This window comes from Trachymyrmex septentrionalis, unplaced genomic scaffold (genome assembly GCF_001594115.1).
Source record: "Trachymyrmex septentrionalis isolate Tsep2-gDNA-1 unplaced genomic scaffold, Tsep1.0 scaffold331, whole genome shotgun sequence".
NCBI lineage: Eukaryota > Metazoa > Arthropoda > Insecta > Hymenoptera > Formicidae > Trachymyrmex > Trachymyrmex septentrionalis.
This window is the reverse complement of record NW_017305496.1, coordinates 191481-214105: the sequence shown is the minus strand read 5'-3', so window position 1 is coordinate 214105 and position 22625 is coordinate 191481. Positions and strand designations below refer to the sequence as shown.

The 22625-nt window shown below is 37.3% G+C and overlaps 1 protein-coding gene across 1 annotated transcript in view; it reads left to right on the top strand.

Annotated features, from left to right (window-relative positions):
• The first annotated feature begins 4036 nt into the window (after positions 1-4036).
• The window catches only part of LOC108750192 (dynein regulatory complex subunit 7-like), an 83113-nt gene continuing 64524 nt past the window's right edge, over positions 4037-22625 (top strand). Inside the window, exon 1 of the mRNA XM_018489499.1 lies at positions 4037-4093. Coding sequence (XP_018345001.1) covers positions 4037-4093 — 57 coding nt within the window. The remainder of the gene's footprint in view (positions 4094-22625) is intronic.

Genomic DNA, 22625 nt, shown 5'->3' with positions numbered 1-22625 from the left:
CCCCCCCCGCCCCCCCCCCCCCCGTTCTTCCTCTTTTCTCTTTCTCGCTCTCATTCGTTGCGCTTGAGGGGACCTGTCCCCCTGATCCCCGCAGTGTGTGTCGAATAATAGTGGCTCTTTTTCGCTTTTTCTCTGCCGCTGTTTCCCTCCCTCTCTCTCTCTCTCTCGCCCTCTTGCGCGCGCGAGCGCACCGTTCCCCCTCGTGCTCCCCTTCGCCGTTGTTTTCTTATCGTTACCGCCTTCCTCTCGCGCGGACGGATGCGCGAGCGAGTCAGCGATACATGCGACGCAGCGAGCGTTTCAAACCCGCGGCCGATTTAACTCGCGCGCTCGCTACGATGGAATCCTCGCTGCTCGCTCGCCCGTAAACAATCGTAACGGTCTCGGGTTTCAAAACGCGCTTTCGAGAACGCCGCCTGTTATCTGCGCTGCGCGGCTTTACCGGTCCACCTAGTCGTCCATCGCTAATCTCTCTCTCTCTCTCTCTCTCTCTCGGAGCCTCAGCCGTTCGATTCCTCGAGGTGGAAGGCGCGAGGAGCGATTATGCGCTCGATGCCGATACGAGTGCCGTGCGTATGAGAGATATGGGCCAATGTGCTCGTCACTATCTCGCCAAGCGAGCACGTAATGCGATATTCGGTGGTATATCGTGCATTACAAAAAAAAATTATCACCTTAAAACACACGTATACATCGAAGCACTGTCGTGACCAATAATGTAGAATTTGAACAACGCCTATGTACTAGTTTCTTAATCCTCCGTGATATTACGAGTCCATAATACTGATTTTTTTTTTCTTTTTTCTCTTTAGGATATATACTTTTAGGAGAGCTATAATTACTTGTACTTTTTACAATTCGGTTCGTGGTGATCCGTATCACAGCGAGCGTACACTTTTAGTCGATACGCAATGTCCGCTTTTCACACGTCTGCGTTCCATTCATCTTTATATTTTAATAATTTACACGTGTTTTTTGAACTTTTCTAAGAGATACGACACATTTTTCACCGTTCAATCGTATGTGAATAATGTCGAGTTCTATATCGAGACTCGACCGAACTGCGTATAATCATAATTTGTGAACATTTGCGATAATTATTTTGTTAATACTGTTTATTCCAATGTGTTTTAATGTCCGAAGGGGGCTCAATCCGATAGCCGAAATTTAAATAATATTGTATTTTATTTTCACCTGTATTATTTCTTATCGTACATCTTTCTTTCTTTTTCATTTTTTTCTGTATTTGTAATTTATTCTTTTAATCGTATGAACTTTTTTAAAGAAATGCACTGACTCTTACTTTGCCCTTTATTTATCGCTATTTATTTTACAATTTAATTCATGTTTACGATTAGAGGGAAAAAAATCTAGAAAATCGATATTGATTAAAGAACAGCAGTGTCTATAGATGAGTAAATATAAACATTAAATATTAAAAAGTCAAGTAGATAAAAAGACATGGCGTATAAAAAAAACTTATGCAGTAAAACATAAGCATTTTAGATCTGTTGCAGTTTGTGTTATGTCTTAATTCGAAAATATAATAAATGTAATGAGTTTTAAGTAAAATACTAAACTTGGTCGGATGTGAAGAGAATAATCGATTATAAATCGATCGTTAATTTTTTAAGGATTACCTATAGACCTTGTGCTTTACAGGATTTACGGTCTCAATTGTGATTGGTCAATTTGATTATTCTTTATGTTTTACTCCTTAAAATATAAGTGTCTGAATAGCTTCGAGAATGAAAAAGTTAAATAAGTAATAAAAAAGAGTAATGAGCTACAGACCGATTTCAGGAGAACATAAATTGAAAAATTCATTGTAACTTTAATCGTCAGTTTACAACCATAACCATACTGTGGATTTCCGGTTCTAATTTAGCCAATCACAATACAGATAGTTCATACTCGCTTTAACGTGATTGATTGCTCAATATTGTAAAGCTCTTCACAAGTCTCCTAATGTATGAACAAATGTCCTAATGTATGAACCATGAAAAAATTCATTCAACTATGTCTACAAACTAATCAGAAATAATTATCGTATAATATTAGGTTGAGTAAAAAGTCATCGCGTATTTTTTAGCTCAAAGTTGTATATACAATATCTTCGTCAATAATGAATAAAATTCAAATTTAAAAAAAGGGTTTTAAAGCTTGAAATCTCTACTTTTAAAAGCTTATCACATTTTTTAAGTTTATATAATATTGATGTTTTATAATTGGTAATTTTTACATACCAAAAACTACGAGCTAAAAAAGACGAAAAATTGTCTTCTCACTTTGTGGATTTGTAACGTGTCCAAAACGAATTTGAGAAAATTTTCGATTACCTATCGTGAAAGCTTGATACCTTCCCTACAAAATCGTTTTTTTTAAATATTCCTACGACTTTTGATTACTGAGTTATCGCGGATTAAATAAAAGAATTATTTTGACTTTAATTGCTCATAACTCCATTAAAAATTGTCGTATCGTATAATTTAAAAAAGAGATTTTTAAAGCTGAAACTTTACTCTATCGAGATATATTTATATTGTTGGTAAGAAAGTAATTGCGGTTTTTACTGATAGATGTCTTTTAAAAAAACGCGATAACTTTTTACTTAACCTAATATTATGTCGCACCTATTATGTGAAACAAACGAAATGTATTTTAGCTAATGAGTGACTTTTTATTATAGCCATAGATTTAATATTGTAAACCGTATGTGCAACATTTATAATTCAATATAATAATTTTAATTTCTAACCAACATCATTACCTGGCTCATTAATACCTTCTTCGCCATTAATTTACCGTTTATGTATTCTCGTGTGCTTTTACTCATATCGTCATCGATTTCACGCGATACACGACAATCCGTTTCGACCTAAAAGATGACAAAGTTGGCCTTGGAGGAGCTTTACTTTTATTTATATACATAAAAATACATCAGCAATTCCGGGAGATATAGTCATAGTTTTCAGAGCGATATTCGTGGCGACGATTTAACGCCACGGCAAATCGCCCAGCGATACACGATCGATCTACGAACGGCCAGATTGGACTCGATAGAGATCGTTCGCGGGCATGTTCTTTTGTGCCGGTGCTTATCGGCGTATCGGTACTTAATCTCCCGACGTTGATAACTTATCGCTGTGCCGGGCCGCGCTCGGTCGCGCGATTGCCCTCGCATAATCGCGTTCGGCCCTCCAAATTGCGAGCGTAGCAAAAACGAACGGAAAACGTTCACGGCATCACCGTGATGCCGAATGATGGTGCTTCGAAGGATGATGGTCGTCGCACACTACTATAGAATGAGATTATTCATGAGCCTGGGCCTTAGACATCCCTTAGACATTAGGAATGAGAAGCGAACGAGGAAAAGCGGGTGCAATGAGCAGCAGGACGTCCGTTGTCGCCATACATGTCGTCTGTCGCAGACCCTTCCGCCAAAGTGGAAGGCCTGCATTTGTGTTGAGTCGATCTTAGGATTGGGTTGCGTTCGGCAACCGTTCGGTTTTGCGGAAAAACAGGCAAAATCCCTAAGGGAGCAAGCCCAAAAACCTTTCACACACATACACGTCCCGATGCGTCGGCTACGTCTGTGTCATCGGCTCGGCACGTCCTGTACCATGTGTACGTGTGCGTGCTCTCCCGAAGCCAGCAGTAACCTAACATATACTACCCAAGCGTGGCGTGTCGTGGCAGGCAACGTTGCCGCATCCATGTCTAACCGGCGGGAAAAAGGCATAAGCGGCGATGCCACGTCGACGGCGAAACGCATGTTTCGCGGCAGCATGTTAATAAGGTGCAAGAAGGTGAAAGAAGTAAATATCGATGACGACGACGACGACGACGACGACGATGGGAAGATTACGATGATTATGACGCTTATGTAATAGCTGAGAATATATGACGACGACGACGATGACGATTACGAGATACGATACAGCGATAGCAGGGGACAATGATGGAAATCATTGGATGGACGAAGGTAGCAGCGACGATGACAAAGACACACTGTGTGTGATGACTCTATAACAATATGCGAATATACGATGATGATGAGGATGAGGATGAGGATGAGTACAACGGCCACGCCGTGACGATAATGACGACACCGTGAGCGCTCGTTCGGTGAGAACGGCAGCTGGCCAGCACCGGCGTGCATGCGACACCTCTCTCGTGATCTTGGTCGCGGGACCCGCATGCCACCGCGATCGTCGATCGTCTGGCGCGAGGGGCCCAGATACGCGGCTTCTCGCTTCCTTTCCCTTCTCTCTCCTTCTCTCTCCTTTGCGCCTTCGTACGCGTACAACGGTCGTACACACAAAGGCGGGGGAGATACGTGGTGTGGGCCCCGCGGGTTCGCCTCGCTCCGTCGTTTCTCTCTCGTTCCGGATATGTCGCGCTCGAACGACAGCGAGTCGGTAGCGGAGACCGAAGCGAGCCGAACCGTTATAATTCATTCGCGCGAACCTAATATTCGACGGCATACTTTCGCGAAAGTATATCCCAGCGCGTCCAGTGACGTTCAGATTTTATCAGATACTGATACGCGTACGTCTTGGTACTTGGAGTTCTTTTTTCTTTTATCAATTACTAATATCGCGTAATATTCAAGTATCATTCTTGATAATTCCTCGAGGAGCAGGTATACGTATCAATGTATCGATAGGTAGTAAGTTTCCCATGTAACTACTCATGTACTCATTTGTACGCAAAAATATCGCTTTTGCCCAATTTCAGATGAATATTGCTCCTCGGAACATCCTTAATAAATCAAATGACAGTTTCTTTCTCTAACGTAGTCATCAATTTGATAAAAGTTCCGGTCAAATAATAAACACTAATGTAATGTTACAATTTTTATTTTTAGAATATTGTGTTCTAACTAGAAGAATAAACAAATTGCAACATGTACAATCGTGTATCATCGGTTTGGACATCAGTTTTGTTAACGAAATCTTTCGTTAAAAAAAGATTGATTTTATTAAACGTTCTTAGAATATTTCTGTGCTATTAGAAAATATTATAATTTTTATGTGTAAACATACGAACTTATTTTCTTTTTACTCCAAGAATAAATTACAAACTAATTAAAATTGTGTTCTATGCACTGAGGAAAGAAAATAGTCAATTTTAATAAATAATTTTATTCAATACTGCCAACTAAACGTTTACTTGCTATAAATAAATGTTTGTTCATTGAAAAGAATGATTGTTAAATCAAATGAATGTTTTCTCGTATCAAAATATGTGTTTATATTTAATAAATATTTATTCACAAACACTAACGTAATATTAAAACTTTTGTTTTTAGAATATTGTGTTCTAACTAGAAGAATAAACAAATTGCAACATGTACAATCGTGTATCATCGGTTTGGACATCGGTTTTGTTAACGAAATCTTCCGTTAAAAAAAGATTGATTTTATTAAACGTTCTTAGAACATTTCTGTGCTATTAGAAAATATTATAATTTTTATGTGTAAACATACGAATTTATTTTCTTTTTACTCCAAGAATAAATTACAAACTAATTAAAATTGTGTTCTATGCACTGAGGAAAGAAAATAGTCAATTTTAATAAATAATTTTATTCAATACTGCCAACTAAACGTTTACTTGCTATAAATAAATGTTTGTTCATTGAAAAGAATGATTGTTAAATCAAATGAATGTTTTCTCGTATCAAAATATGTGTTTATATTTAATAAATATTTATTCACAAACACTAACGTAATATTAAAACTTTTGTTTTTAGAATATTGTGTTCTAACTAGAAGAATAAACAAATTGCAACATGTACAATCGTGTATCATCGGTTTGGACATCGGTTTTGTTAACGAAATCTTCCGTTAAAAAAAGATTGATTTTATTAAACGTTCTTAGAACATTTCTGTGCTATTAGAAAATATTATAATTTTTATGTGTAAACATACGAATTTATTTTCTTTTTACTCCAAGAATAAATTACAAACTAATTAAAATTGTGTTCTATGCACTGAGGAAAGAAAATAGTCAATTTTAATAAATAATTTTATTCAATACTGCCAACTAAACGTTTACTTGCTATAAATAAATGTTTGTTCATTGAAAAGAATGATTGTTAAATCAAATGAATGTTTTCTCGTATCAAAATATGTGTTTATATTTAATAAATATTTATTCACAAGCATTATCGTAATATTAAAACTTTTGTTTTTAGAATATTGTGTTCTAACTAGAGGAATAAAAAAATTGCAACATGTACAGTCAAGTATCATCGGTTTATACTGTTGTTGGCGAAATCTGCCGTTAAAAAAAGATTGATTTTATATATTCCTCTAGATTGATAATTTTTCAAGATTTGTAATATATTATTTAACATATATTGAAAATGACTTCACAACAGTTTCGAAACGATTATGATTTATATTCAATTTATTATTAAAAGATTTGAATCACTAGTAAATAAGAACTAGCGCTCGCCTTCGATTTTACGTATAATATTGCGTGTATCATTTTATTGTCTTTACTCTCGACATGTAATATGTACGCCGAACACGCTGCTGCGTACATACATAACATGCCGACATCATAGGAAGAATGAAAAACAGAGAAACAATCACGAGAAACAATCACGCTCGGCTATCGACAGTTAAGAATCGATGCTGCGGATAGCAGCGAAGTATCGCGGATGCCTCTTATATATTCGTGCTCTCTCTCTCGCACGCCACGGTTTTACGCACGCGGATCGTGCGTGTTTGATCGATGGACGACGCGCAGGGGAACGAGAACTCGAGAACGAGGGAGAATACGAGTGGTGCGCGGCGGCCGTTTGCGCATTAATTTCTTGCATATCTGGGAATAGAGACTACTCGCGACGCTACTCGCTACCGGTTTCCCGTGCGTAACCGCGCACGTATTATGTTATTACACACACACACACACACACACACACATAGAGAGAGAGAGAGAGAGAGAGCTTGCGAGGAATTTTATCGGGAATTCGGATGGTACGAATCGGTTGCTTATTGGTAAAGTAATAAAGCGATGCCGCGCGCGGATCGGATTATCGAGTGCGGCGCGGTAATTATCGAAAAGGGAAGGAAGCATGCGCGATCGACGTTTGTATGTGGATCTTGAAGCGGAGAGGGCGATCGACGCGTTTTCAGTAATATTTCACGTACCTTCTAGCGAAAAGGCTATCGCAACGATGGATCGTCGAAATGGAATTCGCCCCGCGATATTTTACGTCGTGTGTGCTAACGGCTCGCTCTCGCACGGCCCGCCGCCATGTGCCAATTAATATCGAAGACTATAACCCCAAGGGGTCGCACGCGGCATCGATTTGAACTTCGCTTTATGTACAAAGGCAGCAAGTACCGCGCGGACCTTAAATTAAGGATTGATTCCATGCGAGCGCGTTTATTAGTCTTGCAGACGAGCTGTAATATATATATATACCGAGAGCGTTATTCGAACCGTGCTGCTCTTGTTAAAATACATCGGCCGACGCCGAGAGGCTGACGCGTTACGACGTGACACGCCGAATACTTTTTACGGGGAATCGCGCAGCGGGAAGCGCGAAACGTTATCGCTCGCGACGAGCCGCGAAACACATGCCGCGAGCAGATGCAACAAAAGAGGTCGTCGACATCCGCGGCGGAAGCAGAGAGAGAGAGAGAGACAGAGAGAGAGAGAGAGAGAGAGAGAGAGAGAGATTGAGAGAGAGAGAGATAGAGAGACGGGAACTTGGTTGTTCACGATTGGACTAATTCGCGCGCAAACTGCCAGCGATCGATCCTCGACGGGAGAAGAAATTGTTATACCGTACTTTCCTTCGAAAACAACGACAAGAAACGATTCGATCCGGGACATAAAAAATCTACTTATTCTAAACCTCCATTCCACGTCTATTGCTCACGTTGAATGATGGTGAGGCCGTTTGAAGGTGACTTTCTAAAGAACAATATGCAAAAGAAAATTCAGCTGATAAATCATTAGTAAAAACTCTCACTTCCGGCAGTTATTTTTTTTTTTCCTTTCAAAACCAAATGGGTTGGAATCCGTTTTTATAACTTTGAATTCTGGCTACTCGTAGGTGTGTTGCAACGTATCGTTTGAAGGTACAGATTGTTCTGCGGTGTGAAGAAAGATCAAAGAGACAAATTTTATTTTCATTATATTTAGGTAGTACGAAAGTATTGTAAGTATTGCAATGCCTTAGTTTTTGTAAGCCCGGGAGAGAAGATCGCTATTGTAATTTCCATTATAGATTTTCGAATTGCTTAACTTTCGAGGACGACAATTGTTAACAAATGATATGTCGGATGATTGTTAGAAATCTTCGTGACCTTAGCTTGACATAATCGATTACGAGACAAAAGGAAAAGAACTTTTAAGGGCCAGACAGAGAGTCGCTGGACAACAAAGAGCGACAATACCGGCAACGGCCAGATGAATGCGAGGGTGAAAGAGAGGGCAAGAGCGGCAAAGCGCGGGTGCGACGAAAGCCTAGCAGGAAGCCCGCGATGCGTGACTCACACCGAGCCGAACGGACGGTCGGCCGCGGCGTGTGACGTGGTAAAGCGAACGAGGCGAGGAACCCGCGGGTTCGTTCATTCGTTCGCCGCCGCGCGTTCGCGCGTTCCCCCTCGTCTCCTATCTACCGATTTCCCCCTTTGGACGCTGCCTGATCCGAGGGAGAAGGAGCCCCCACGACCGTCTCCTCTCTTCCCATCGCGACCGCCGCCGCCTGCCTGCCTGCCTGTATAGTGTGTTCCCCTCTCCCTCTCCCCCTCCGGTTTCCCCTCACGGTCCCGCGCTCACGGATTCCCGTCTAGAGCTCCTAGTACCCACGTCGCGCGGAGCCTTTGTCCTCTGCCATCACCTCGCGTTATTTCGCACTCTCTCGCGAGCGTGCGTGCGTGCGTGCGTGCGTGCGTGTGTCTGCGTGCGTGCGCGAGCGCGCGCGTGTTCATCGAACGACGACGCGACTACGAGGCTCTCTTGGGCAAGTTCGGTCGACGCGAGGTTGCGTGCGTGCTGAACGTGCTCTCGGACCCGCGAGGATGCGAGCGTGTTGGTGCGTGTTTGTGCGGCATATGCGTCCGCCGCGGCCTGCTCGTTCGCCCTCTTCTCTCTCGCTCCCCCCCTCCCCCCCCGACGTTTGCTTGCCTGACTGCCTGCCTCCTGCTTGTGCCTGCTTGTCTGCACGCGTGCACGCACACGTCTGTATATAAGAGAGCGTGCATGCGTGCGTGCGTGCGTGCGCGCAATCGCGAGCGCGGGGTAGCCCCGTCGCATCGCTAACTGCTTTTGCGAGCGAAGAATTAGCGAGTGAACGAAAGGAGCGAGGAGAGAGCCCACGGACGAATCGCGCGCGGGCTCGTTATGTGTATTAAGCCCGAATGGGCGAACATATAGGATATTATACGTTTTATTCTCATTTCTTCGGTCTCTCTTAACTTCGTTTATCGGAGGCATCCGAATGCCTGGCGCACGACACACTCTTGCCCGCTTCCGCGAAAAAATATTGTTGCAGAAAATATCGGTTTCCCCCGTCGTTTCGATTATGCTCAATCAACCGCGTTGTAATGAGGATGATTGGAAAGAGAGAGAGGGAGAGGGAGAGAGAGAGAGAGAGAGAGAGAGAGAGAGAGAGAGAGAGGGAAAATCGATGTGGTACACGTTCTGTAATTCTTTGTTGATTTTGTTAACTAGGTTCCCGCAGGCCCTTGCGATTAATTGCGGATAAATTTAGGACAGCACGCTACAGTTAGCATATAGTTCCGAGGGGATTATGCACGGTCACGGTTTCCGTTTGGCAGAAGTGTTCCTGCTGAAAAGTTTCTGGTTTGAGCTAAAAATTTATTTCGGTGGTCGGTGTTGGCGACCCTCCTGTCAAACCTCACTCCAACGATTCGTTACGGCCGTTAAAGACCGAGAATTTGGAAGATCGGATTTGAGCGGAGTTCAAATGCGAATAAAATCATAACACATCGGTCAATAAGTCCCCGGTCTGACACATAAAGAGCGCCACTAACACAAAAAGTACATAGTGGTTCGAAAGAACAGACCCTTTTAGGCGTACTGTCAAATGTATATGTCATTCGGATCATTATTGTGTGAGTTATTGAAGCTTTAGTGACGCTAATTTGGTTTTTCATGCAATGCACCGTGTTACAAGTCGATGGCAACGATGGTTAAACTGATGCGTATTTTGAGGGTCAGCCAAAATCGTTCTACAAAACCGGCATCGAACGTTTGGAAAGGCGTTGGACTGATTGTATTGCCTTAAAAGGAAACTAATTCCTAAAAAGGAAAGGAATTTTTATGTAACACTTGTGTTTTCTTTGCTAGATCGGGGACTTATTGACCGATGTGTTAGTACTCTACTACCGTGTCCTGATCTATTTGCGTCATCCGGTAGAAGACTAAAAGTCTAATTAGGAGTGCGCTAATTGAAATTGCAAGTGGCTTAGTCGGTGGTTAGCGAGTAGACCAGCGTATTAATTGACATTAATTGAGTCTCAGACTAGCATTAATAGCTGACGGCTATCTCTATCTCGACATATTTTCGTCACGGCGTGACCTTTATTTTACTTTCTACAGAAATGCGTGTTCTGATTCTTCATCGTTAGTTGTTTGGAAACATGTCGGGGAAACGAAATACGCGTACGATGAGAGGATTCTATCCGCGCGTAAGAAAATAATTGTTACATCTTCCTCGCCGATCATCCGGACGACCCAATACTTTTATTATCTCTTATTTAACTCGGTTAATTATCATGTTTTATTATTAATTACGTAAAAATAATTGCGTGTACTTGAGTCTGAATATATAATAAAGACTAAAACGAAGGAAAAAAGAACGAAAAAAGAATATATCTTCTGTTTTCTGTTTTCTGTTTTACTTGATAAGTTCTTTAGTCATACTTTCTGAAAAAGGAAAGGAAAGGGCGATAGGGCGATAGGGCGATAAAAAGTAACTTGAGATTGTTTTCAAACTTCTCTCTCTCTCTCTCTCTCTCTCTCCCTCTCTCCGTCTTCCTGAGATGTTCTCGATTCTCGCAGCTTGTCGGAGCTTGTACTACCGTTGCCGCGATAACGGCAAGTAGCGTCCGGCAAGTAACGCAAAATTTGACGAACGGTAAGCCGCTTAGCCCTGAGTGGCCAAACAGGCCGCGTAGATAATTCTTGGTCAACGGTGCATTAAGCGTACAATATTTATACGGAATTAAGGTTGGCTCTAATTACTCTCGCTACTAATACTCGCTCGCTAATACCGGAAAGACGCGTAAAATCGATCGTTAATCGTATCTCCTCTGCCGCGAGAAATTGAACTGATCGAAATGACCATCGGTCTTGCGTAAATGAACGTTAAATCGGACGTTACACGTGTGTTCACGAATGCGATCTGAAAACGTAAAGGGAAACTATCCTTCCGACATGCCGATATATATCAATTTCTCCAAAAACGGTCGAGAGATTCCTTCCGATTTCTTTTTTCCAAACGCATTTTCACACACTGAGAGATTAGAGATAACGAGAAGAATGCAGTATTTCAGCTGCTGTTGTCAGCTGGAATTTGTGTGCGGGATCGGGGACATTTCTGTGGTGACGTGGGCAGCGTGCAGCCCGCGACCGCGAAAGACCTCGAAACGGCGAGAAGGCGAGAAACTCGCGTCCTTTCGGCGTGTGGGGACTTCGCGGGTCGGTACCGATATGTTAATGGGTAAGGTTAAGCCGTGACGCGCCGATCTTTCCGCTTGCGAAACGACGGTACATTAAAACCGCGCGCGCGCGCTTCTCTTCGTGGCGAGCGCGACGCGGCTAACTTCGCGTCATGCGCGTGACGTAATCGCGATTAGAGGCAGCGACGCGCAAGATTACACTGTAGTTCCGCTTGCGATTTCTACTCGTCGCACATTGGCGTGCCGCGATTTGGAAGATGGAAATAAATGATTTTTCTTTTCCTTTCCTTTTTCCGCGCAAATAACGGTTAAAAGTGCCTCCTTGCTTCTAATATTCTGATATAGAACGAGTAGATAAAATTTGGAGGAAAGTAGTGGAACTATTCCAACTCCCACATTATCTACGGAATTTTCACAAACCGTTTTCTAAAAAGCTACATATCTTTTCCCTGATTTCTAGACAACATTTCACGATTTTCCTTGACGCTCTTTTGTATTTTTCTCCTGATTTGAGAAACCGTGAAGTATTTTGTCAAGAGATTAATTTTTTAACATCCGCAATGTAAATTAACGCTTTTTAGTTGTTAAACCGGTAGTATTTCAAAACTGCGTGTATTGTAGCTGCGATATACGCATATTGAACTTTCTAAAGGTCAAGAATTTTTATGTTCCAGAAAATTTTGCAAAATTCCTTTACTTTCCTCTGATTTTCCCGACCGTTCTTTCAATTTCCCTTATTTTCCCGAGTTCCAGTTTTGTGCTAACCCTAATCTATATTTTACTTCTTAAATATAAAATATATAAATAAAAAATAAATTTTACCTTTACGCTGTTTCATGTACATCTATTCTAATTTTATCTCGAATAAGCCAGCAGGATTAAATAAGCAAAATCAAACCTGTTCAATTTTTCAATATCCATTTTGTACTAATTTGTATCATATAATGTCACATATAAAAATTTTATATCCGATGCCGTTCTGACAAAAAAAAAAAAAAAAACATGAAGCTCCCAACTAAATATTAAGTTTAGGAGAAACGATATCATTGAAACGCTGTTAAAATAGATACGTCGGTTAGTTCGTTGTATTTCATGGAGTATGTAAATCGCCGTGCACAATGTTTCGCCGTTGGATTAATGCCATTCTCAGAATAAACGGCTCCGTTCGATCGGCTTCGTGGAGCCGCGGCAGTGATTTCATGAGTTCGTTAAATACGAAAACGTAGATCTCCAAATTGGACTTTGATATCTAAATTCGATATTCAGCGGAACAATTCATGTATGTTTCCGGTTAAGCTCCTATTTAAATATACCAATGCATTTCTCTATCAAAACGAATTTATCCGACCAACGCTAATCTGGTCACAATAATAAGCTTCTCATTGCATTTTTTAGCAATGCCAAAATTTAATTATTAAACTTTATTATTTATCAAATCCCGCGCTAGGGATAATCCTTCACGAGAAGGATGTCCGTCGTTAAAAAAAATTTTTGGAAGTCAGCTGAAAATTCGGATTTCCTGATATAAAGAGTTCTCTCGATATTCGAGAATTAACTATACATAAAATGATATATAAATAAATTTATCAATTGTAAGTTTTTCTGAGATAATTATAATTTTGTTGAATTTTATGATATATTTTGTTTAATTTGTATAATTATTTGTAAGTCGTATAGTTGTATCTTTATTTCTTCGTATTATTTATGGCTCGTACGGATTAAAGTAATGCAGGCGCGAATCTCGTAAACGGGAAAAGATGATCGCAGCAACGAGTACGCGTATGGAGCAAATTTGTGACTGGCTGTTGACGCCTGTTAGCTTTTCTTAGGGCCAGTTTCACAACTCATGCTACATAAATGAATCCCATTGTTTTAAAACTTGATTATTCTTCATTTTCGAATGCAACAACTCTACAGATTTCGGCCACGTGCTGTTTGAATTTTTTGTTTCCTAGGGAGATGTAGTTAAAATCTATATTTATCTATTGTAGATTTTGGCATATATTCTCAACAATGTTCTTCAGATAAAAAAATCTGTGAAAATAGGCATTAATGGGCATTTAATTTCGTGATTTTTCGCACGGATGCAGGCATGGCGATTAGGAAGAGAATGCCTTTCTCCTTTCATTTCGCTCACGAAGCTCGTTCGATCGAAACGCGTCCTGATTAACGAAATTAAAGCCAACCGACCGAACTGACGTCGCAGCGCGACGCGGTGTAGAAAGAATGAAGGTTGCCGATTTCCTATGCATAATACGAAATAATTGTGTACATACACACAGGATGCACGTTGACAGAGCAATAGTCGTTTGTCGAAAGACAAAATAATTTTTTTTACCAGAAATTTTAGCAAAACTGAATTATACGGTGTTATATTATAGAAAAAATATTCATATAAGTGCTATTTATAAATTTCGAAATTAAATACTTATTAAATAACTTAAGTCTTGTTTCTAATCTTTTACTATTGTAAATACTTATTAGCATCTCTGATAATTTTAAAGCTATTGTTAGAACTCTAAAAGTCTTTCTAAGAATGTTTTAATTATTAATTTTTAAATATTATAACACTTTGACGTTATAAATTAGAATATCTCAAGACAAACATACAAGATACACGTGTAACTCAGCGTGTATGCTTTGCCTCTGGTCGTCGCGATGTGCGCTGCGCAGAGATTAATATTTCGTGATATTTTCTCGACGTACTGCGCCGCTTCGAGACGCAGAGAGAAAGAAAGCGAGAGGCAGAGGGAGAGAGAGAGAGAGAGAAGGGAAGAGAAGATACGGACGATAATTTTGCGAAACACGAGGCGAAAAGACGCGCGATTTCGACGTTCACGCGTTGCGTGACGAAAAAGACGAAGGATGCCGAAGAAACTTTAATTCGCGCGCACTCAATAACGCGTATCAAAACCCCTCGTCTTGCGTTCCGAGGCGGACTCGTCGTTTCGTCCGATCTTTTCTCTCTCTTTCTCTCTTCCTTTTCCTTTTTTTTTGTCCGCCCTACCATCCGCCTCCCTTTCCTCTCGCCCTCGCTATCGGCAGTTTTTATCACGCACCAGGCACGGTGCGCTCCATTATACCCACATCCATTCTGCCGTGGCCTCGGAAAAATCTGGCATTAAGTCTGGCTCTTTCGTCAAACAATATGCAGCGTCGTATTCCCCACTATTTCTCTTTATTTTTCATAATGTCCGTCCCCAAATGTCCGTCTTCTGTTGCTCTTCTCCGTTCAGGATGTTTCCCTGTTTTTCCTTTTCTTTCGGAACGACAACAAAAACGACAAGAAAAGCAGGATCCTCCAGCCATTTTATGTTTTTCTTAATGCCCGCCCCGCGCTCGTGACCACTTTCTATATTCAAAATTCCAATCGTTCAACGGTTGTTCGGAAAAAAGAGCAGTATAAACAGTATAAGCTCATTTTTTTTCAAATAGAAGACAGAGGTAAAACAATTGTACGTTCCATCTCTGAAACATTCTTGATACCTTGAAAAGAAACATTTTCGATTTTCAACATTTGACATTCGGCGCTGACATTCAACTTTAATTGATGATGAAATTTATTGATGATATTTCGTAGTTGTCAGAATTCTTAGGAAAAAGATTTCGTAACCGTCGAGAAGAACCGGCAAATGAATATGCAGGAGAGCGGTAGGAAAATTCGGAATACTCGAAAGTATTCCACAATTAATATTTTATATTCATGAAATTATTAATTTTTTTTTGTAATTCTAATAATAGCAAAGAATTTTTTGTTCGTCAATAATAGTTGTTGGCGACCATCATTAGGCAATTAGTCATTCCTCACGCCACCTTTAAGATTTTCTCATTTTCCTAATTTAGAAAATAAGTAAGTTAAACAAATAAAATGTACGGGGCTAAATTCGTAAGGTAAAACGTCAGAGGGAGAAACAATATCGGTGTGATATATATATACGGATTGTTCTGTACGCGTTTATTGTTCCGCACTGGTAATGGCGCTTCTTCACGCAGTCAACGTATTCCTAATGAGATAAACAATACTGTAAACGCGAATCTGTTAAGCATTGTCGTGCTAAAGACGTCTCGGTCGCAACGGTCCGTATGTACACGTGACCCAAATCCATCTATCTTGGTCTAAACGCATTATTGGCAGTAGCACTCACTGTCCTCATCTCCCTCTCCCTCTCTCTCTCTCTCTCTCTCTCTCTCTCTCTCTCTCTCTCTCTAATTGTAAATTTTTCTCGATTTGCGGTTTTTTCAATAAGATTTGCCAACTGCTAACTTACTAAGAGAATGAAAAACAGTACACAGTTGGAAAAAATATATCGAATTTAATAATAAATTCAAATAAATAAAACTTGTCACTTTTCATATTTTCCTTTCACAGTCATCCACGGAAAAACGGAAAACAATGTAAATTTCACAATTTTATATACCCATGCGTTCATTTAACCTTATTAGTATCTACTAAACCTATTTCATATTATATTAGAATTTACTCTATCAAACGATATAATAAAAATAAGAGAAGATTAGAGACGCACAAATATAAATCTGTAAATCTCGATCTACATAGCCAATCCGATACGTCAATTTTTAAAATGACGCTTCGAGATTGGTTGATGCGACAAGCTGTTTGCAACCTGCAACTCGCGTTCTCCGTCTTGTGTAGATCGCTTTTTATGTTTTAAAAGAAAATTCTGCTCTTCAAAACAAGGTTGGCAAGTAACGCGTTACTTTTAATTAATGGAAAAAGGAGTTATTTTTTTCAATAGCGAATGACTTTTTCAATCCGTTACAAGTAACGAATGACTTTTCCAATTCTAATATTACTATTACCGTCATAAAAAATTCATTACCAAATCGTTATTATGATTGTTATTACGGCTGTTATTTTATTGATCGTTATCTTGTTATATATTATAATGCGTTACTTTTTATTCGCGTTACTTGTAACGAGTAACGTGCATTGTGTACGATTTAGTGCTTCGTACGACAAATTTTTCAAGTCTGTTGTTAATTAATTGAATATGATAGAGACATTCGAGGATATCTCTGTTCTGTACACAATACGACAAAAATGCACAAATAAAATAGTATCCAAAATATATAGCATTTATGTTGTATTGTACGAATCACTAAATTGTACACAATGCGAATAACTTAGAAGTGATACGATCAATATGATCTTATAACGTATACGGACGTCGCAGTGTGAATTTTACATTAATAGCACTGAAAAAAATGATCTTTTAGTTGAAACGAAAATTATCCGTGTACGAAAAATTAGCTAACTAAAATAAATAAATTTCTAGCAAGTACTGCGATATTAAATATATATTGCATCTAATCGTATAGATGACAGAGATAGAATTTAGATTTGTGCTATAAATTCTATTTTTTTGGCGTGAGGAGAGATCCGAGGTTAATTGTCGTACGTTGATTGTTAAAATATTTATAACTCAAACAGGATCATGGCAGAAAAATCTCTTTTTTCTTCTGTAGATTGTTGATGTATTAATTTTTTGTGCAAAATGATTTGCACCACAAGCATTGTATATATTATTTATAACGATAAAAAAAAATAAAATCGATGAGTGAATTTTTCTTATCACCTATTTTGTTGACTAACAAATCTTTGGTATTATTAATCGCGATATCCCTGTATTCATAGAAAATGACATGTCTTAGAAGATCTTTGCTACAATTAATTAATCATTATCGTGACAAAGTTTGTGAATACGATCTCTTATTAAAAATGGCTATGTGGGATAGATTGACCGAAATGATGACGAGGTTAAATGACAATTAATTTTAATATCTTTAGAGAACACATCTTTAGAGAATATACTTACGAATATGTTATATTTCATATAGATGTTTTTAAATACTGATTTAAGAACTGATATTAAAATAAAAATTGTATTTTTAATATGTGTTGTCCATAATAAATATGTTACTGCCAATCCAGAACATATAACAATCAATCTAGAACACGGAGCTAGTTACATATATTTTCGCAGATTCATTTTAAATTAAATAACTTTTACGCTATGATGAATTCACGAGTAATATTTTTTCTAAAGAATGTATGCATATTATAAGGTATTTCGAAATCATATCATATTTCAAAATCAAGCATCCACTTTTTTCTAAAAATCACTGATCAAAAACTGCCAACCGACTCCGATCTCCCTTACTTCCCGGAAATAAATATCTTTTAGGGGTAGATAGAATTAATAAAGGGAAGACCGTCAAAAAAGAAAGTTAAAAGAATGAGAAAAGAACACAAGTGAAGAGACACTAGTAGGCAATTTCTCAATGGTTAAGTTTCTCAATGCCGTACGTGAAGGCAACTGAAGGTGAACAATTCTTTTGTTCTCGACCTTAAATATTTCAGGAAACAATAAAAGGATCTTCAAAAAATATAACCATAAGAAATGAACTAAGAAATTTATTCCAATTCTATTTACATGTAATGTATTTTACGTAAAATATCCAGCAGATTCTTCGAATTTGGCTTAGAAAGAGAATTGCATGTCACTCATTATAAAAGACCATAAAACTGTGGCATTTTAACAAATGCAATTCTCTTTTAAGCTTGTCGGACATTCTTTTTTATCTTATTCTATCGAGTTCTGTCGAATGCATTATGGGACACCTTGTATCTTCACTTAAATAAATATAATTTGTGTATTACTTTTAATAAGATATCTTTAAATTATACGTTTAACGCTTAATACATATACAATTTTCGTTTATTGTTTATGTGGGTTAATTTCCATAATTTTTGCAAATACATAAAAATTATGAATAAATTCTTATATATAATTTAACATCTTTAAAAAACATTTATAAAGTTGTATATTTAAAAAGAAAGAAAGGGTAGAAAGAATTATTTAGCCAGACGCAGTATTTCGAAGAAAAGAAACAAGATACGAATAACTCATCATGAATACTCTAAATAAAATTATATTATAATAAAGAAATTATATTGTTTGTAATCTGCATTATATACATATAGTATATTTAATTTGTAAGATATGACACAGAAACAGTTTTATTATAAGAAATTAAATATACTGTAAAACTTATATCTGAATTAGTCTATAGGTATAAATTGTGAATACAATGAAAAAAAGGTGTCGTGATTTAGACAATCAGACCGTTAATGTTTCATCTCTGTTTTCTAAGGCTATAGTTACGACTAAACTTTTACGTAATTAGAAATAAAGTAACGATGAAAGTAACTAGTGAAATCGTTACCGTTATCCCAAAAATGTAATTGCGTTACCATGAATGTTACTCAGAAGAAAATGTAACGTTATCTATTTGAAAAAAGTAACTTGTAATGGTAACGACACTACAAATAACGCGTTTTCACAATTGTTAACGAAATATTAATCTCTAAAGATCACCGAAGCACGTCCGTTCATCCGTTTATTACCTCGAGTGTAAATAATCGGCGCTAATTATTCGTTCGAGGAATGAGTAATCCTGGTAAGGCCCTTCCCTCCCCTTCTTCTTCTTTTATTCTTATTTTTTTAAAAGATCTGCTTTTTTCTCTTCATTTGAAAGATTTTAACACGAAACAAGTTGTATGCAATGACGTAGATATTTTTTACATCACAACACAATTTTATGAATGATCGTTTCATTTATCTGCTTGACTGCCTGTCAACTAAACCTAGAATTAACGAGAATATCATGAGGATAATCCATTGACAATGAGATGAGTAAATACTCTTAAACTCAAAAAGATGATAGTAATGATAACATTTATATAATATATCATTCAAAAACACAGTGGAATTTATACTCTAATAATCTTTCATCGAAAATGATCTCAAGATGCAGATATAATCTGAAGAACCTACCAGTTTCGCATCTTTCGTTACTTTTGTTTTTTGTTAACTCAAAACTCTTTTCGACTTGGATTTTTCAATTATTATACTATTATCTTGTCCGATGTGATCGTTACTTATGACTTATTTTGCGGGGATCGAATAAAAAATATGTTCTTACTTATTTTGAAATATTTCGTAACATATTAATTTGTTTATATCTTTGCCTATTACTTTTGTATGCAGAATAATTACAGGAATCACATGATGTATAAAAATCATATAATTTTGTTTAAAAAATGATTATGATCTTCACATGACCTTGAAAAAAATTTTTTTCGAAAATTAATTTTTTCATTATTTATTTCTCTTCAAACCACAGTTTTACAATATATCAGGTTTAGAACATACAAGTTTTATATGAATATATTCTTTATTTGATTTTATTGTATAAAAATATAAGGGGTAATCATGCTAGAAAGAACTCCTCTATAATACAAGTTAACTAACGTCACTGACAAATAAAACTTACGTTTGCTTTCAATTTCTTTTAATGCTCAGACCAAAGGAAAGAAAAATGAACATGTAACTCCTTATCTTAATATTTTGATTATTAATTAATAATTATTAAATGGTACAGTGCCGTTATGCGAATTTCGACGTATCGACAGCACAAAATTATTGCAGTATACAGAAGAATATCAATCGCCTTGACATCTGTTATGTAATTGTTACAGATGTAAGCAAAATGTTGTTTCGCAAAAAAGTTATATGCAATTAAACGCCACAATAGCATGATTAAGTGGACCTTAATATAATATGAGATTATAGAAGCGTGTTATAAATATCGATTCAATTCTCTCTCTCGTCATATAGTTTCAAGATTAATTTGCAGTTTATTTTATTATAAGAATTTATACAGTTTGAAACGATGATTATATTTACATGTGATTATTAGTACCCCGATTATGTAACTCTTAACAATAGTTCAATATCGTTATGTTGTCCTACTGTAACTTTTTTTACATATATATAATACGTGCGACGACAATATAATGATATCGAACTATAGTTAAGAGTTACATGAGGTACAGTACGGAGTTACTGTACTAAATACTTGTACTAATATGATACTGTAAGTATACTGGCGATGTACTAATATCAAACACACTGGTTTGGATAATTTCAGTGTTGACACAATATCGAAAATGTACTAATAATGTACTATCAGTACCTCTATTCAATACTGATCCATACATTGGACAAGTACCATATCTGTTTTTTAAATATAAATCCAATACAAAAATACGAAACTTATTTTTCGACATGAGATTGGTACTTCGTTAGGACTCAATATTGGTCTATCGTATGAATTCCCACTTGGGTGACTATGTGAAAGGAAAATATGAAAAGTGACAAGTTTTATTTATTTGAATTACTATTAAATTCGATATATTTTTTCCAACTGTGTATTGTTTTTCATCCTCTTAGTGAGTTGGCAAATAGGAAATCTTATTGAAAAAGCTGCAAATCGAGAAAAATTTACAATTCTTAGAGAGAAAGAGAGAGAGAGAGAGAGAGAGAGAGAGAGAGAGAGAGAGAGAAATATGAAGAAACATATTGTGTTTTCTTAAAGAACGTTAGAGACATCCAAAAACTGACATGGAAAGGAATGGAGAACTAGAAAAAGTTACAAATTAAAATATCCTCTTTTATCATTAAAACTTCATAAGTGTAATTCTGAAGAGTTATTGTTTATATTTTCGTCTATATAATACATTGAGTTATACATCTAGAGAGAATAATCAAAATATTACTTTAACAACAGAACATTCTTTTCTATTTAATCAAAAGATTTCGTAATACATTTAAGAAGTATCAAGTGAGTTATTTGACAAAATAGCGATATAATTTTGAAAAAATAAATTTTCAGTGAATGGAAGAAATTCATTACTTGTAAATCACGCAGAATGAATTTTGTAACAGAATGTTAACGGCAAATATATAATAAATAAGTTATATAGTATAATAAAAAAAATAAAAAACTTAAAAAACAAAGGAACAATTTTCGAGAAGTTATAAAAAAAAAATGTAAAAGAAAGTTTTTACAAAGATATCTCTTATTTCTTGAAATGAAGTGAGAAGGATTGTACTGTTTTCCCCAAACGCTTCAACACGTTATCTGATTCTCAGTCTGTATTTATGTTGAATGCGAGATGTATGCATAGTCGAATTTAGGGGTGGCTTGCGGGATTCCAGAAGTGTGTCAGTGAATAAACGGTATATAAGAAGAAAATTTACCGTCCCCTTTTTTATGGGTTTAAATTCCCTCAAAACCTCCCGGCAAGCTAAATCCTCGTGTATTTATACAAGACAAATCATATTTAGCGTTTCGCATTTAACGAACTTTGTACAATTTGGTGCGTTAATGCTGCCCTATCGTATAAAGCTTGTGCTTGTACATCGTTAAATATCTTTGTAATATTTAAAAAAATATATGTTTTCGTTTATACAAATAATACTCAAATGATAATAGTTCAATTATTTTATTTTTCCATTAAAAAAATGGAAGAAACACGGATGCCTCGCACACGCGAATTCGCTTGTCCGTAAAGTAATAGATTTACAAAGTTACAAGACATATCCATCGAGAGAATATAATTAAAGGATGGAATGTATAAAATTCGTATTTTATCGATTCACATTTTAAAAGAACGATAATACACAAATCTGTCAAAATATCAAAGGAATAAGCGGCCCCACTATAGATATACAAGTAGATAGTCATATCTTGAATATAGCGCAATTACAGTACACTAATCACTTAACGTGACCTAGAGATAGGAGTCACGGGATTATCGAAAGCATGCAGCCTCCGTCGGATCTTATTATCATTAACGTTATCGCTTAGCCAAACATTCTCACATAATACTTAGGGGATGTTTCAGATACAATTCACCGTACGACGATTTGTACATGTTGCGTGATTCACCCTATTAGTTATCTTCTTTAGAGACGCAATAGGCTCTCTCAAACGGATAGATATGTCAGACGCTCTTGAGAGTAACTCGTGATAGTTACTCTCAGAAGTGAGTACCTAGTATTACTCTTCTCTCTCTCTCTC